The 14,940-nt window shown below is 49.4% G+C and overlaps 1 protein-coding gene across 1 annotated transcript in view; it reads left to right on the forward strand.

Annotated features, from left to right (window-relative positions):
- Positions 1-14,940, forward strand: part of EPB41L4A (erythrocyte membrane protein band 4.1 like 4A) — a 180,848-nt gene that overhangs the window by 97,904 nt on the left and 68,004 nt on the right. Inside the window, exons 5-9 of the mRNA XM_072787912.1 lie at positions 4,325-4,422; positions 5,516-5,636; positions 8,276-8,363; positions 10,093-10,181; positions 10,696-10,759. Coding sequence (XP_072644013.1) covers positions 4,325-4,422; positions 5,516-5,636; positions 8,276-8,363; positions 10,093-10,181; positions 10,696-10,759 — 460 coding nt within the window. The remainder of the gene's footprint in view (positions 1-4,324; positions 4,423-5,515; positions 5,637-8,275; positions 8,364-10,092; positions 10,182-10,695; positions 10,760-14,940) is intronic.

Consider the following 14,940-nt stretch of genomic DNA (forward strand, 5'->3'; position numbering starts at 1 on the left):
GAATTGTATCCGATGGGTACTTTCTAGTTTTTAAAAATAGACACTTGCTTTTGATTTTGGTTTGCAGTGCTTTCTAGTTTTTTTTTTTTTTGTAGTTGTTTGCTTTTTTTTTTTTGAGGCTGACCTTAAGCTAATCAATTATTTCTAAAATTTTATGACTCTAATATGGTGATCCCTGTTTTTCACTTTGTGAGGATTAGCTTGTTCTAGCTTCTTTGCCCCCCGAGTGGGCTGCAGCTGCGCATCTGCTTCCAGAGCCCGGCCCTCCTTCTCTAACTGAACAGTGCAGTAGAGTCGGGACGAGGGTCACCTTCTGGTAGGGATGCAAGAGGAATTTGTGGGTTCCAGAGGACTGCACACATGTAAGGTGATTGTTCCTGTATTTTAATCATCAGTGTTACCTCTTGAGGCAAAGGCGTTATTCCTGGTTTGGTCCCTCTTCTTGCGCATGAGCGTGCGCTCCCTCCACCACTGTCCTCCTCGGGCCACACGTGCCGTCTCCCCTGTCCCCCCTTCGGCATCACCCGTCACGACTGGGCTCCGGCCATGTGCCAGGCCCCGTCTGTGCAGAGGCAGAAATCCATCCTGCCGTCCTCTTAGCTCATCTCCGTCAGGCTCGCTGGGCACTGGGGTCACACCTCCACGTGTCCCCGCCGCGCCTCCCATCTCTGGAGGGCCCACCTCAGGTGAGGAGGTTAAGGCACCTCTGGCTTCTGGATCCCAGAGAACTCTGAGGTTTGGGCTCTGGAACAGAACGGGGTCTCTCTGCCCTTTCTTCAAGCAAACCTCCTTTGCAGTCCGCTTGTCCCCAACACTTGTTAGTGGCGTTCAAGGGTTCGAGCGACCTTGGTGTCAGCGCAGCGCTCTTCAGGCAATGTGGGATAACTGGAGAATGCCTCCATTTTGTGCCAGAATGAGTCTGGAAATCGTCCCTAGTGAGTGGCTCATCTTTAGGGAGCATTTTCTTTCCTCCCAGTAAGGGCCCAGGATAACCAGGGCCACCCCATAACTGACTGTCCAAACCCGGACCCTTGGAGGGGAATCATTGACGCTTTCGCCTGTGTAACGCTCATGAGCAGGGCTCTGCTGGGCCCACTGGGGTGCAGGCCCCCCTTGTCAAGACCAGAGACACGCAAGGACGTGAGATCCAGTCGAAGCTTAGAGTGACAGAGGCAAACACTCAACAGCCCTAAATCTGTGATTTAAATAAAATATTAGACTGTGAGTCCTGTAAGATGGACAAAATAAGTCATATGCAGTTAGTTATGTATATGTTCAGCATATGAAAGTATAATTTTATTATATCATAAATTTATCTTATAAAAAAGTAATATGATGCTTCCTGTGGTAAAGATTAAGCACACTTTTATTTTTCCAGAATTTAAAAAAAAAGATTGATTTATTCATGAGAGACACGGGCCGAGGGAGAAGCAGGCTCCATACAGGGAGCCCAACGCGGGACTCGATCTCAGGACCCTGGGGTCACTCCCTGAGCTGAAGGCAGATGCTCAACCGCTGAGCCCCCCAGGTGCTCCAAGATTAATCAAATTCTTAATTAAAAATAGTTTGTCTTGATTTTAGTGGATTATTTTTTCCTTAATGCACTGACTTTATGATCTCTGGTATCTTTGAGAAACAGGCTGGGGGAAGTTCGAACAGACTCCTTTTTTCTTTTTCTTTGGGAATTTCTCAAAGACAGCAAAGAATGTTGGGTGTTTTCCATTTCGGCCATCTGTCCCCTGCTCACTCGTATGTCCATCCATGTCAGCAACTGCTTACTGAGCAGTTACTATGTCCCAGACCTGTGCACTGGGACTGTCATCCCCGATGGGATAGGGTCCCCGTTTCTTTCTCTCTGTTTGCCTTTCTCTCTGTGTCAGCTCTTTGTTTCTTCATCTCTGTCAATTTTTTTTTTTTTTTTTTTTTTTGCCTTTGAAGCAAACTCTTGTGGATCAGGTCCCTCTGGTTCTGTGTTTGGCGAGCGATTTGACTGCTCAGTCAGATGTTATAAACGCCTTCATAGAACAAGACAAGTGTGCGTCTGTGACCCATTTCCTAAAAAAAATAAATAAAATTCCACTTCAGGCAAAGAAATTCCCGGTTAGCAGAGAAAGCATGCCGCTGAATGCAGGTTTCCAGCCAGCACTAGTAACTCCAGCAAAGCGTCTCCTTAGTTCATACGCTCTTGCGTTTACATTCTGCTAATTGTGCTTCCCTCTGCTTTTCTCCTCTCGGGGAGGAGGACCAAGGATCGCAACCAAGGGCGTCGGTACCCAGGACGAGCGTCCAGGCCTGGGGCATGGTCGCAGCAGGCTGGGAAGATGAACGAGGTCAGGGAGCGGCCGTGATCACTGTCAGTGGCGAAAGACCTGGCTCAGGAAGCACAAGCCCTGTGAGCCTTTTTTTTTTCCACTGGCTGTTTGGAGTTTTACATTTGGTGCAAGACACACCGTTACGGGGTGTCAGGAAGGCTTGGGTGTGACTTAAAGAGGAAACAGTGGATCTTCTCAACTTGCTTTTTGGTGTTTTTCTGTAAAAGAACCCACTGGCCTATGCCTCCTGCAGCTGGCCTGCCTGAGGGAAGGCTGCGGATGGGCTCTGGGGCGCCTAGGGCCTGCCGACGCCTCCCGACGCTTGGCAGCCGCTCTCACTCAACCGGGCTGCTCGCAGCTTCTTCTCCTGGCTCCCAGAGCTGCGTCATCAGGGCCATGAAGCTGGGCCTTGGGACGCCAGCCGTGTAGCCATGGGCCACAGCGGGACTTCCCGTGAAAGCAGCCTCTGCATGCGGGTGCATGTGGCGGGCTGCAACGGTGACCTGGGCCATGGAGCCCATTCGTGGGGAGGCCGACCTAGGACCACGCTGCCCTTGCCTCTGCTGTCACCAGGGTCTGGACTTTATTCTGAGAGTAAAGTGAAGTCTCTAAAGCTTGTGTCTGTTGCTCATGGCCGTGATGGGATCCCGTGTTTCTCTTAGATTCCACTTACCTCTTAGGAGGTTGTTTGGAAGGGAGATAGGCATGAGCGACGCAGGGCACGGAAGGTCGTAGAAACCCTGTGGACAGCGACCTGGCCCAGGCGACGGACAGGTGTGTGGATTCCAGAAGGCAGCAGCCCTGGGGGTTGGATGTGGACGCAGGTTATATGTCGCTGCGCGGTTTCTCCTGCTTGGACCCCTGCAGACTGTGCTGCCCCCCGGAATGGGCAGTCTGGAAGCATAGATGCGGAGCTTGTGAAGGAGCCGAACTTGATATCCGTCTTCTAGAAACAGTAGTAATAACAGGTAGGGTCTGGCTCGTGGATTCCTTCACTGGGGGCCTTGATGGCGAGCATCTGGAGAAGAGACGCTGTCACTGCAGAGCTTTAGGATTCATTTCCTTTGCCCCTTTGCTGCCCTCGGTAGTGACCTCGAGAGTCAGCTTCCAAAGAAAGAGAAGCCACGACGGGCCGCCTGCTGTGTGTGTGAGTGCGTGACGGCAGCCGAGGGCAGTGTGGGCAGCTCACAAGCCCCCGGCCCCAGCCGAGAGACTGAAGGGGGCGGGTGAAGCCAAAGCCTCCTGCTGCCGACCGAGGTCCTGGGCTCCAACTGCCCGGGTTTCAGCTCGGGCTCTGCTCCTTGGACGAGCGACGTCGTTTCTGTATCTGTTACTTCCTCCATCCGCGCGATGAGGTGTTGATAGTAGTGACCTAGCGTTTTCCTTGAGCTATTGGATGTAAGACAGTGGGAAGGGGTCACTTACCATGTGGAGGCCAGTGGGTGGCACTATCACAGCAGGGCGAGGGTTCGCCTGCACATCGAGCCAGCGCCGTGGACAGCGGGCCTGCCACAGGCTGCAGTTGCACCCTGATGGCCCGTCTGGCCTGCGCCCATGACCTGTGGCCCTGGAGGTAGCTTGTCGTGTAGGCCGGTCCCACTGGTCAGGCCTCCGGGTACGGCCAGTCATAGTGGTCATGGTGGCGGCAGTACCGGGAGCACGGAGAGTGGCTGATTGTTGCCTGCGCGTTAACTGTACGGGTGTAGACCCTTCGCCGCCCCAGCACGGCAGGGAGATAGGCTGCCCGGGGACCTCCAGCCTGGGAGGCCACGCAGCCCCTCTGACGGCGCGCCCGCACTCCTCGGTCCCTGTGTTGCCCGAGCAGGGGTGTCTCGGTAGTTCCTGTGCACTCAGCAGCTCCCTCACCAAAAGGAAGTGGCTTTTCTTCCACTAATGGTGATGGAGGGCTGTTGCCAATGACTATCAGGGTCTGAAACTTCAGGTCCGAGTGTTGGAAGATGCCACTGATCTCTCTCTCCCTCTTTTTTTTTTTTTCCCCATTTCTCTTTTAGATACCAGTTTTTCTTGCAGGTGAAGCAAGATGTGCTTCAAGGCCGGCTGCCCTGCCCCGTCAACACTGCTGCCCAGCTGGGAGCATACGCCATCCAGGGTAGGCTCCACTCCAGCACATGGAGAACAAATATGAATCTTTCTTTGGAAGCAAGCTCGCGTCCAAAAATTCCTCCGATCGAGTTGACATTTTCCTAGTGGAAGTTGTAGTCAAAATTCAAATTTTAATCAGTGTCTTTTCAGAAGACGTAAAAGTGAAGCCAGTTACGAGCCCCTGTGATAGGTCACATTGGAGTTCTGGTCTCAGGAATCTCATTGATTCTTGATCGAATGGGAGGGTTTGAAAATCCCTTTTCTTCTACAACCCCCCCTGGTTTGTTGACCCCTGCCCCCTGCTGCTATGCCCCAGAGGTCACGCTGTCCTCAGGTAGCCATTGTGGGGACTTCATGTGGTCAGATGCCAGCTGCAGCTCAGCGTGTGGCACTCCTTGCGTTGCAGCTCTTGGCATCAGTATGGCAACTATGTAGGGCAGCTCCAGATTGCACTGTCATTTTGGGGGCAGTGAGACCGCCTGTCCTTGCCTTTGTGGCACTTGCAGACCAAGAAGAGTCTAGAAAAAAATAATATCCTAGGAAGACTGTCATGTAGATGAACTGGGTTGGGCTTGGAAGGTGGATTACCATAGGGAGGAAAATTTTAATGTAATTTTAATAATAATGTAATAATGTAATAACATAATTTTAATAATGTAATAATTTTAATAATGTAATGATGATAGTTACAGTCTTCCAGAAAGGAAAAATACAGAACTTAGGGTTTTTTTTTGTTTGTTTGTTTATGATAGTCACACAGAGAGAGATAGAGAGGCAGAGACACAGGCAGAGGGAGAAGCAGGCTCCATGCACCGGGAGCCCGACGTGGGATTCGATCCCGGGTCTCCAGGATCACGCCCTGGGCCAAAGGCAGGCGCCAAACCGCTGCACCACCCAGGGATCCCAGAACTTAGGTTTTTAAGACAAGATTTTATTTATACGACTCACATATGCCCGTTACAGTTTTCTACTAACGGAAGCTGTGTATGAATTTATTAAAAATAAACACTTGAAGAAAATGTTTCTGCATGATGGCAATGCTTTAAGACATTTTTAGGGATATTTTTCTAAAGTGGAAACAAATTCAATTTCTTTTTCAGCTGAGCTTGGAGATTATGACCCATATAAACACACCACAGGCTACGTGTCGGAGTACCGGTTTGTTCCCGATCAGAAGGAAGAACTTGAAGAAGCCATAGAAAGGATTCATAAAACTTTAATGTAAGAATCATTTTTTAACAACTATAATCAACATGCTGTCCGTGGGATCCCCAGAGCATCATTGTACTGAAGTTCATACTCTTTAACCAATGTGCCCCTATTTCCTTCACTGTGGTGACTGCCATTTTTTCTAGGAAGTTGGCTTTTTTAGATTCCACCCCAAGGGAGGTCATAGTGTTTGTCTTTCTCTGTCTTATTTCACTCAGGGTAACGGCCTCGAGGACCATCGGTATACTTGAGAGTTGTTAGGAGAGCAGATCTTAAATGTTCTCCCCGCAAGAAGACGTGGTACTTATTGACGGAGTGAAGGAGTTAGCTAACCGGGTGGTGGTAGTCATCGTGCAGTGTACGAGCGTATCAGATCAACACATTATACGCCTTAAAATCCCATGATGTTTTGTGTCAATTGTATCTCAAAACTAGAAAACAAATCATGTCTTACGTGGCATCGTCCATCAGTCATGCTAGTGGCAGTCTTATGCAAAGTTTCTAGAATGAAAAAATTTTCACCTGTGCCTTGAACATTTTAGTGTTTTCTCAAGTTTTTTTTTTTTTTCCTGCTTATAACAGGAAAAATGCTCATAGAAAACCTAAGCAATTTAAACAACGTAAAGGAGGGGCCCCGGGATGGCTCGGTTGGTGAAGCATCTGCTTTCAGCTCAGGTCATGACCCCAGGTCCTGGGATCGAGCCCCACATCGGGCTCCTTGCTTAGCGGGGAGACTGTTTTTCCTTCTGCTGCTCCCCCTGCTTGTGCATTCTCGCTTTCTCTGTCAAATAAGTAAAATAGAATAGAATAGGGTAAAATAAAGTAGAATAAAATATCTAAAGGAAAGAGGAAATCTCAATACTGGAAGTCAACATATTTTTGATTAATGGCCTTTCAGACTCCTCTCTATGCATAAATTCCCACGGAGAAAATTTATTGTGTGTGGATTTATGTGCGTATGATTTCACACAAATGAAATCATTCTGTATATATTGTATTTTGCGATTTTCTATCTTACAAGTTATCAGTAACTTGTGAAATTCATTCTTCCAGCTGTAAACCTATTTTATGGCCACAGAAGCCTTAGCGTTTTCTGGATATGGTCTGTCCGCAGTGTGTAAATCCTTTGCAGTTACAAGCAGAGTCCTACTCAGTCGATAGCAATGAATCTGGAAGTCATGACGACACCAGCGTGGAGCCTTGAAGGGTGTTATGTTAACATCACATGCGCTTCCGAGACCATCCACGCTCCCCTAGCAGGATTCTCAATTAATGGCCTGCAGCATTGGAGTTATAATTTAATTATAGTTATTTTGGTTAAATCCTCTATGCTGATTAACTTTGCTTTATTGCCTCCTATGCAGCATTCTCTCCTGAGTTTGCTTGGTTTCCAATATGTTGCAGTGAAGGGGGGGGAAATGTAGAATTAATCTGGTCAACAAAAAATGTTTGCCTGAAGGATGTGTCGCAGTGAGTAGCAGCAGAGGTCGGCCGCCAGCCGAACCGCAATCGGGGAACCCAGGCTTTCCGTATCGTATTTATTAGCAGCCGCGGGAAGCTCTCCGGCCTGATCACCGAGCCCTTGGCCTTAAGGCCTCGCTGAGGTGGACATGTAGGGAGCACCTGCTGCAACGTGAGCGAGCAGGGTGTTCGGCACCTCTTGACAATACTAATTCTCGCAGTTTCAAAGGACAGTTACATGGGTTTTTTTTTAAATTACCGAGGAGCTTTGGGTAAAGGGCCTTACGTGTTTTCTGTGACGGTGCTGACAGTCTGTTATTTCAAAGAGAATCAAAGCCCGATCGAGATTGGGGAGCTTTCTCGTGTCTAATTTGTAATGAAGATTCTTCACAGATTTTCAAAATCACAGTCTGGTTGCTGGGTTTGCAGAGTACCGCAGCTGACATGCAGGATTTATTAATAAAAAAAAAAATTTTTTTTCATAGCTCCTTTTGTTAACCAAAAATCTGTTTTCCTGTGTTAGTTACATTCACACACACACACACACACACACACACACACACACACGGTTCCACTCATCTGTGGTGATTCCTGGCAGATGCTCACGCTCGTTAGTACCATTTACGTGTATTATCACCAATGAAGATGTGGGGATGATTTCTATACTTTGAATCAAGAAAATGGCAAGTGTTTTTTTTTTATAAATCATGAATTCTAGCACATTTTCAAACTACGTACATGCCCAGGAGAGTCTCCCGAGACCCCAGCGAGGTGCCGGGGACCCCACCCTCTTCTCCCCACCCGTAACCGTTCTTACGCCTTTCGTCCTGGTGGAGACGCTGAGCTCATTGTAAAGGAGGCACTTTTTTTTTTTTTTTTTTTTAAGGAGGCACTTTTTAAGTCAAGTGCTTATATTCTCAACCTCTTTGGGGTTTTCTGAAACAGAATTCTTAATAGATGCCGGGACATTGGGATTGGCCGTGCTGAGCAAAACTGGGCTTGGTGAACGAGACGCACTTAGTGCAAGTGTCACCACGAAGGTAAGGGGCTTCTTGAAATAACCAAGACTGAAGTCTGCTTCACACAGAGGATGGTTTATTGTTCCGGTGACTGGGGTGAAGATGGTGGACGTTGCCTGTAAGCCCTGTACCGTTGAGTAAAGTCAGACACTGTTTTTATGCTGAGTGTAGGGGTCAGACTCCTTCCGAGGCAGAACTGAATTACTTGAGGACCGCCAAGTCCCTGGAGATGTACGGCGTTGACCTCCATCCTGTCTACGTGAGTAGCATTTAATTAACACGAGGTATTTTTAAGCTGATGACATTTTTCTTAAAAAGTCACCAAAACCCCCAAAGGAAAGCTGCCATCCTGTCGGTTAGCAAGCACGTGATGCTTTTCCACCGGTGCTCTTTGAGCACAAAGAATCTCTTGCGTGGATTCAACCCTAATGAGTTTTGCTTAAAAGTCTGTGATTACGTTTCCACGTGTAGGAGACAATTAACTGGGCTTGAAAACACAATCTGGATAACCGCTCTGGAGGGCTTAGCTAAATGTCAGAGCCATTTAAAATGGGTCTATAATTGATTGCATTAGACGGAAAACAGGAGGATTTTCCAAAAGTAGATTTTATGGCTGAAAAACACTCATGAGATCACCTTCCAGAGAAGCAGGCTTTGGGCACCAGTACGGGTGCAGCAGCTGGTGGGCCTGTGTTGGATGTGCAGGTTCCTAATGTCAGGGGCGCTGCTTCCCACAGTCACTGCCGCCCCAGCAGTAGAAACATTTTTGCAGATTTTCCCCAGCAGCTGATGAAAGCTTGCCGAATGCAGTCCGGGAACAGTCACACCGGGTCCGTGTTGGGTGCTCTGGACCCAAGTCTTAGCCCCGAAGCCGCCTCTCTAAGGTCACCAATTGTTAATTCTTTGCCAGCGAGGTTGAAATGTTCCCGCCTTTCATTTTATGAAAGAGTTTAGTTAGAGACAGTCAAATTTAATGATTCGAGACAAGGAGCCAGGTGCCGCCTTCTTTACAGGAATATGAAGGGCTCCAGGTTATGGGTGCACGATGGCCAGTAAATTACGTGATTTTTAGGGAACCTTAATGAAACCGCAATGCGAGTAACGCATTCGTGTGTTCGTTTCTCAGTGTGTCTCGTACACATCAGAGTTTCCTAAAACGAGAAATACTCTCATTGTTTGTAAGGAGTCAGCAGCATCCCCGAGTGTACTTTTATATGGAAGTAGAAGTTATGTATTTCAGGGAAGTGGGAGTTCCCGGATATTTTAGATTCCAGTCTCGTTACCTGTTACATGCTCTGTGCCACTGCCATTTAAGAGACACCTCTAAACCACGTCAGGCTTTTAGTTTTTTAAGGAATACATTCTGTAGGAAATGTGTAAAGAAACAACGTCGGGCAAAATTCTTCAGCATTTGTGTAATGCTTATCCTGATTCATAAACACTTTTGTGGATGTTAGGAATTCATGGCAAATGAATGGGTTTCATTAGAATCTTCTGTACGTTCCTTTAAGATTGAATTTTTAGAACTAAAAGTGGGCAACAGCTGGTATTCTTTCAAAACACGTTGGTTGCCTTATGTTCCCTGGGAATATGACTTTGCAGGCTGTTATTTGACCTCAGAGTAGAAATAAAACCTATGTAGACGCATGCCTGTCCTTCATGCCCACTCCCGACTTTTTCATTTCAGAATCTCGTTTTTTTCATTAGGATTTATCATTGCCTGCAAAGTGAGGGCTTTGAGTCTTTAGCATGGGAGATGGTATCTTTACCTGTTTCGAGTCGTCTTAAAGTCACGAATGGTGAATATACTCAGAAAATGTTTCGTTATAAATTCGGAAAAAAAAAAAAAAAAGAGCAGCAAGCTAGCAACTACGAGAGCTTAGCTAGTCTTTGAGAAGCTCGACCCAGTATTACAGCCAGACTCAGCTCAACAAAGGGCTTTGCCGCGAATGAATTCGTTGATTATAGGCACGTGTCTGTTTCTGCAGGGAGAAAACAAATCTGAGTACTTCTTAGGATTAACACCGGTTGGTGTCGTCGTCTACAAGAATAAAAAGCAAGTGGGGAAGTATTTCTGGTGAGTAGACCTTGGGGGGCAGCGGTGGTATCCCGTGCGGCGTGCGGGCGTCGGGGGGCTTGTCGGCGGAAAGACCGTTTCCAGGGGTCGATGGATTATGGAGTGAAATCCGGGTAAGGGTTCTCTGGGTGCATCTCGGTCTGCATTTTCCTTGTGGATGTTGGGTGCTCTGGCTCCGGACTGTCCAGCCCTGCAGATTGCGGGGGGTCGGGTTCCGTCCCCATTGCAGTGTAGGCGCTGATGCTGCGCGGGGAGGCCTTCAGGCCAGGCAGGCTCCTGCAGCCCATGCCGGGCCTGGGGCTGCAGGCTTGTGTGCATCGCCGGAGCAGCCCAGGAGGATGCACAGAACCCCGTCAGGAGGCATCCAGAGCGCGTGACCCGCAGGGAACCCTCCACCCTCCTCGTGCAGAGCAGCGGGGATGAGCCCTTCATTTCCACTGGAAGCTTCCCCGAACTGCTAAAAGCTTGATTCTTACAAAACCAGGCCACCCCCACCTCCTGCTTTGTTTTTCAGGCCACGGATCACAAAGGTTCACTTCAAGGAGACACAGTTTGAACTCAGAGTGCTGGGAAAAGACGTAAGTTTCCGTTGAGTGCGCGGCTTAATGGGAGGGAAGTGGTTTCTGCTCCCTGATGATGCGAAAGGCCTTGGGAAGTAGAACCGCCGTGTTCTGTGGCTCGGCCGCGTGGAGCCCGGTTAATCGACTCGGGTGCACGAGTTCTTGTCCAGGAAGGGAAAGGGGAGCGAGTACGAGTGAGTGAGCTGGTTGGTAGTTTAGGCAAAGAGGAAAAAACCCTTCCAAGGGCACAAGAGAAAATAGGAGATGATCGTCATGATTAGAGTCACCTATCTACGAAGGTGGGATCGTATCACCGGAAGTGTGCAGCTGCACATGGGACGAAGAGGGTCCTGATTTTGTCCCAAACTACATTAAAGGACCTGTGGGGAGTCCCGCCTCTGTTGTCTCCCTAGTTGAGTGTGGTAGATGCACCGCATGGGAAATCCTGGCTGCTTTTAAAGGCGGGCATGAGGCAGGCAGAGGTGCCCCAAGCTTGGCAGTGTCCTACGGGATCGCTGGGGTACTGGGCCCGTACTTGCGGGAGCCCGCGGCCGCTTTCAGGCCTTGACAGGTAGCTCTTAAGAAACGGCGCCAAAAAAAAGGCGAGGATGTGAAAGCTTCCTTTTAATCCGCCTGTGAATGTGGCCCCCCCGGAGGGCCTGTTACTCAGAGCTGCATTTATGGGATAAATTAGTGAAAATACCATGTGTGAGAACTCATCCTTGTGTGGCTTTGGTAGTGGTTCTGTGTGGACCAAACACCCAAGTGGGTGGCATCAAATGGACATTGAGATCCAGGCGTCTCATGGGTAGCAGGTGCTCGCACGCGGCACGCGCCCCCGTCGCTGACCCGGCGTGCGGACGCTGTGTCCTGTGCACCCGCAAAACCCGCTCAGCTGTGACCGACGGCTGTTCGTTGATGAGATTAAACGTGGATCTTGGAATTAGTTTTAATGTGTAAGGAGGGGAAATTCCAGATTTTAAGGAAAATGATCCACCCACGTCCGAATAGCCTATAACAGTCTAGTTCTGTTCAACTGCTGATGGGACGCGTCAACCTTAAAAGATGCGCTGTAGGATTGAATGGGAACCACCTGTGGAGTAGGACATCATCAACCACCATCTGCCGCGTGGTTTTCCCCCGACCTGCTCCTGGTTTCACGGGACTCACTGCAAGGAGGAAGGCCTCCTTCATGTGTTGGAAAAACCAGGTCATGTTTTTGGTAGGAATGTTATAAGAAATAAGGCTTTTTGTGGCAGCACCACTATTATTCACGGGCATTTTCCCCCGTATACCTTAGTGCTGTGACTGAGGCCCTTTGGTCAACCACTTTTATGTTGTCCTAAGGCAGCCTTAAAAGGTCTCCTGACTCAGAAAGACCTTGCAACTTTACCGTAGTTGCAGCTACGCTTGAACTTTCAATGTCTTTTAGAGTCTTCATTATTCGGTGAAAACAAAAATAACAGAACTGGTACCTTTTGTGTTTTTTTTTAACGGCGGTGTCTGCGGTATGACCTCGTTTCCACGCACGCGGCTCTGGCCCAGTGTGCACAAGGAGTGGGTACTGGGGCCCACCTGAGACGCTGCGTGCTGCTGCGTGTTACGTGGTGCCATCGATCCCTTGCACGGTGCTGAACTCAGGCTCCAATCAAAGGGAATTTATTATTATTATTATTATTTTTACCCTAGGACAGTCATGTAAGCAAAGCACTCCGTGTCCCGGGCCGTCTCGTTGGGCAGCCTGCCTCTGTCGCCACTGGGGTGTCTCTCCACGAGGCAGCCGCTTGCTTAACCATAGCATTAGGTTGATTATTAGGCCTAACAGGGACCGTAGGTTGAATATACCCCCGCCCCGGACCCATGCTCTGGACCACGAGTCCCCGAGAGCTTAAACACGGCTGGGACGCTCCTTCTGCTTCCTGCCCCGGCAGCCCAGGCAGTGGGCCCGGGTGCGCAGGGAGGCTGTGGGTGCCCAGCACATGGGAGGGCCGCCCGGGCTCACGCGGTGCCACCAGCACCGCCTGCCCCGCTTGTCGGGACTGCGTGTCTCCCAGCGCATGACGCAGCCTGATCCACGGAGCATGCACTGGCGTGAGCTGACCCTCCCTCCACTCGCAAGTGACGGTTCCCTCTTCCTTGGGTATAACCGAGTCCCATTTGAGTTCGGTGGTTCGTCTTCGAGGGAGCGGCGGTTATCGGCGGCTCAGAACCCATCTTTGCGGACACCAGGTTGCCTGACCGGCTCAGCGGCTCATTACCGTTGTGCTCCTGTGCGTTGTTTAGGCTTCAGAACTGGCCCTGTGCCTCCAGTAGTACCGCCCAGAAAATAAAGTCTTTTAGGAGAAAGGGCTTCCATGGTGATGGTAGAAAGTCTGGGAAATACAAAGAAGACCATGAGAATCACTTTTTCAAAGTCAGAGGCAGTGATTGTTATTTTGGTGCAGCTCCTTTCAGATTTTGCCCCGTTAGCGCACGTCTTGCGTACGTAGGCAGGCTGCCTCTTACGCGGTTCTGTACACAGGTCTCGTATCTAATATCCTTTTATAAGCATTTCTTTTTTTTAAGGTTCTATTTATTTATTCATGAGAGACACAGAGAGAGGCAGGGACACAGGCAGAGGGAGAAGCAGGCTCCACGCAGGGACCCGACGCGGGACTCAATCCCGGGACCCCAGGGTCACGCCCTGGGCCGAAGGCAGATGCTCAACCGCGGAGCCACCCGGGGATCCGTCTCCTTTTTTATTATATTTATTCACATGTGCCTGCACGGTGTTTGACAATGTGTTTTAGTTTCATGCGTTTGGCTTTTTTCCCCTTGATTTCGTGGATCCGGTTTTTCCTCCTGTTGTGTCTTACAACTGCTTCTGCTGCTGGAAGCAAAAATCATGGAATTTTACATTGATTTCAGCCCTGGCTGTGTTGTTGGATTCTTGGGTGCTAGCCAAGGGTTCTTAATTCGATTCTCATATATTTTTGTAGGTATCTAGTGATGTCACTTGCAAGTAAAAATGCGACTTATCTTCTCATTTCTGTTGTTGATGTTTCATATTTCATCGCGTTGATCACGACTTACGGCTCGGCGTTACGTGATCTAGTAATATACGGCATCCTCGACTGGGTCGTGATTTTAATGAAAATATCACTATTTCACTGCTTACGTGTTAGCTCTTGGTTTTAAGGATACGTGTTTATTAGAAGTGGTTTACATTTTTTTTTAAAGTCTCAAATGGTTGCTTTTCAGAGAATTCCTGGAGCATGAACATTGTTGCCTGTTCACCCGTCGAGCGGCTCATGCTTATGTAAGGAATGCAGACAAGGGGCGCCCGGCGGGCTCAGTCAGTAGAGCGAGCAGCTCTCGAGCTTGACGTCCTGAGCTTGAGCCCCTGTGGAGTGTAGGGATTAGTTAAAATCTTAAAAACATGATGCATAAAAATAAAAATAATGCATAAAAAACAAAAAATCATGCTCTTTCCCAGACGAAAGAGCCTGATGACTCAGACCAGGTAGCAACATATCAGGTGCTGAGAAACTGGTGGCTTCTGGATGCAGCCGCACGGCTTCCCGGGTGTGGGGAGGTGCAGACAGTGGAGTCCTGCTGACGCAACGGTGTTCGGCCAGAAGACAGGAAGCTTGTGGCTGCTCACCGGCGAGGCGAGGAGCTTTGGGTAGAGCAGGGTTGGGGAGGAAGGCCAGGGGTCCCACATGTAACACGTTACATTTGACATCCCGTTAGGCGTGTGATGGGAGACGTGTATTCATTTATTTTTTTTAAGATTTCATTTATTTATTCATGAGAGACACAGAGAGAGAGGCAGAGACACAGGCAGAGGGAGAAGCAGGCTCCATGCAGGAGCCCGACGCGGGACTCAATCCCAGGACCCGGGGTCACGCGCTGACCCCAAGGCGGGTGCTCCACGCTGGGCACCCCAGGAGACGTTGTCCCTAAGCGGAGATACTTAATGAGTGGGATCTACGAGTCTAGCGTTCAGGACCAGAGTCCGGGCAGGATGCGGAGACTGAGCAGCGCTGGCACAGCCTGGAGTTCGGAGCCGGACACTGGGCCACCCGGTGGACGACTCGGAGGAGGCCGAGAGGCAGTACCCGGGCAGGTGGGAGGCGGACCGGCTGGACCAGGTGGGCCAACCATGGCCCCGTGTTGTGGCCAAGGCTGAAGGTGGCAGGTCGGGAGGGGACGGGGCG

Source organism: Canis lupus, chromosome 2 (genome assembly GCF_048164855.1).
Source record: "Canis lupus baileyi chromosome 2, mCanLup2.hap1, whole genome shotgun sequence".
Lineage (NCBI taxonomy): Eukaryota > Metazoa > Chordata > Mammalia > Carnivora > Canidae > Canis > Canis lupus.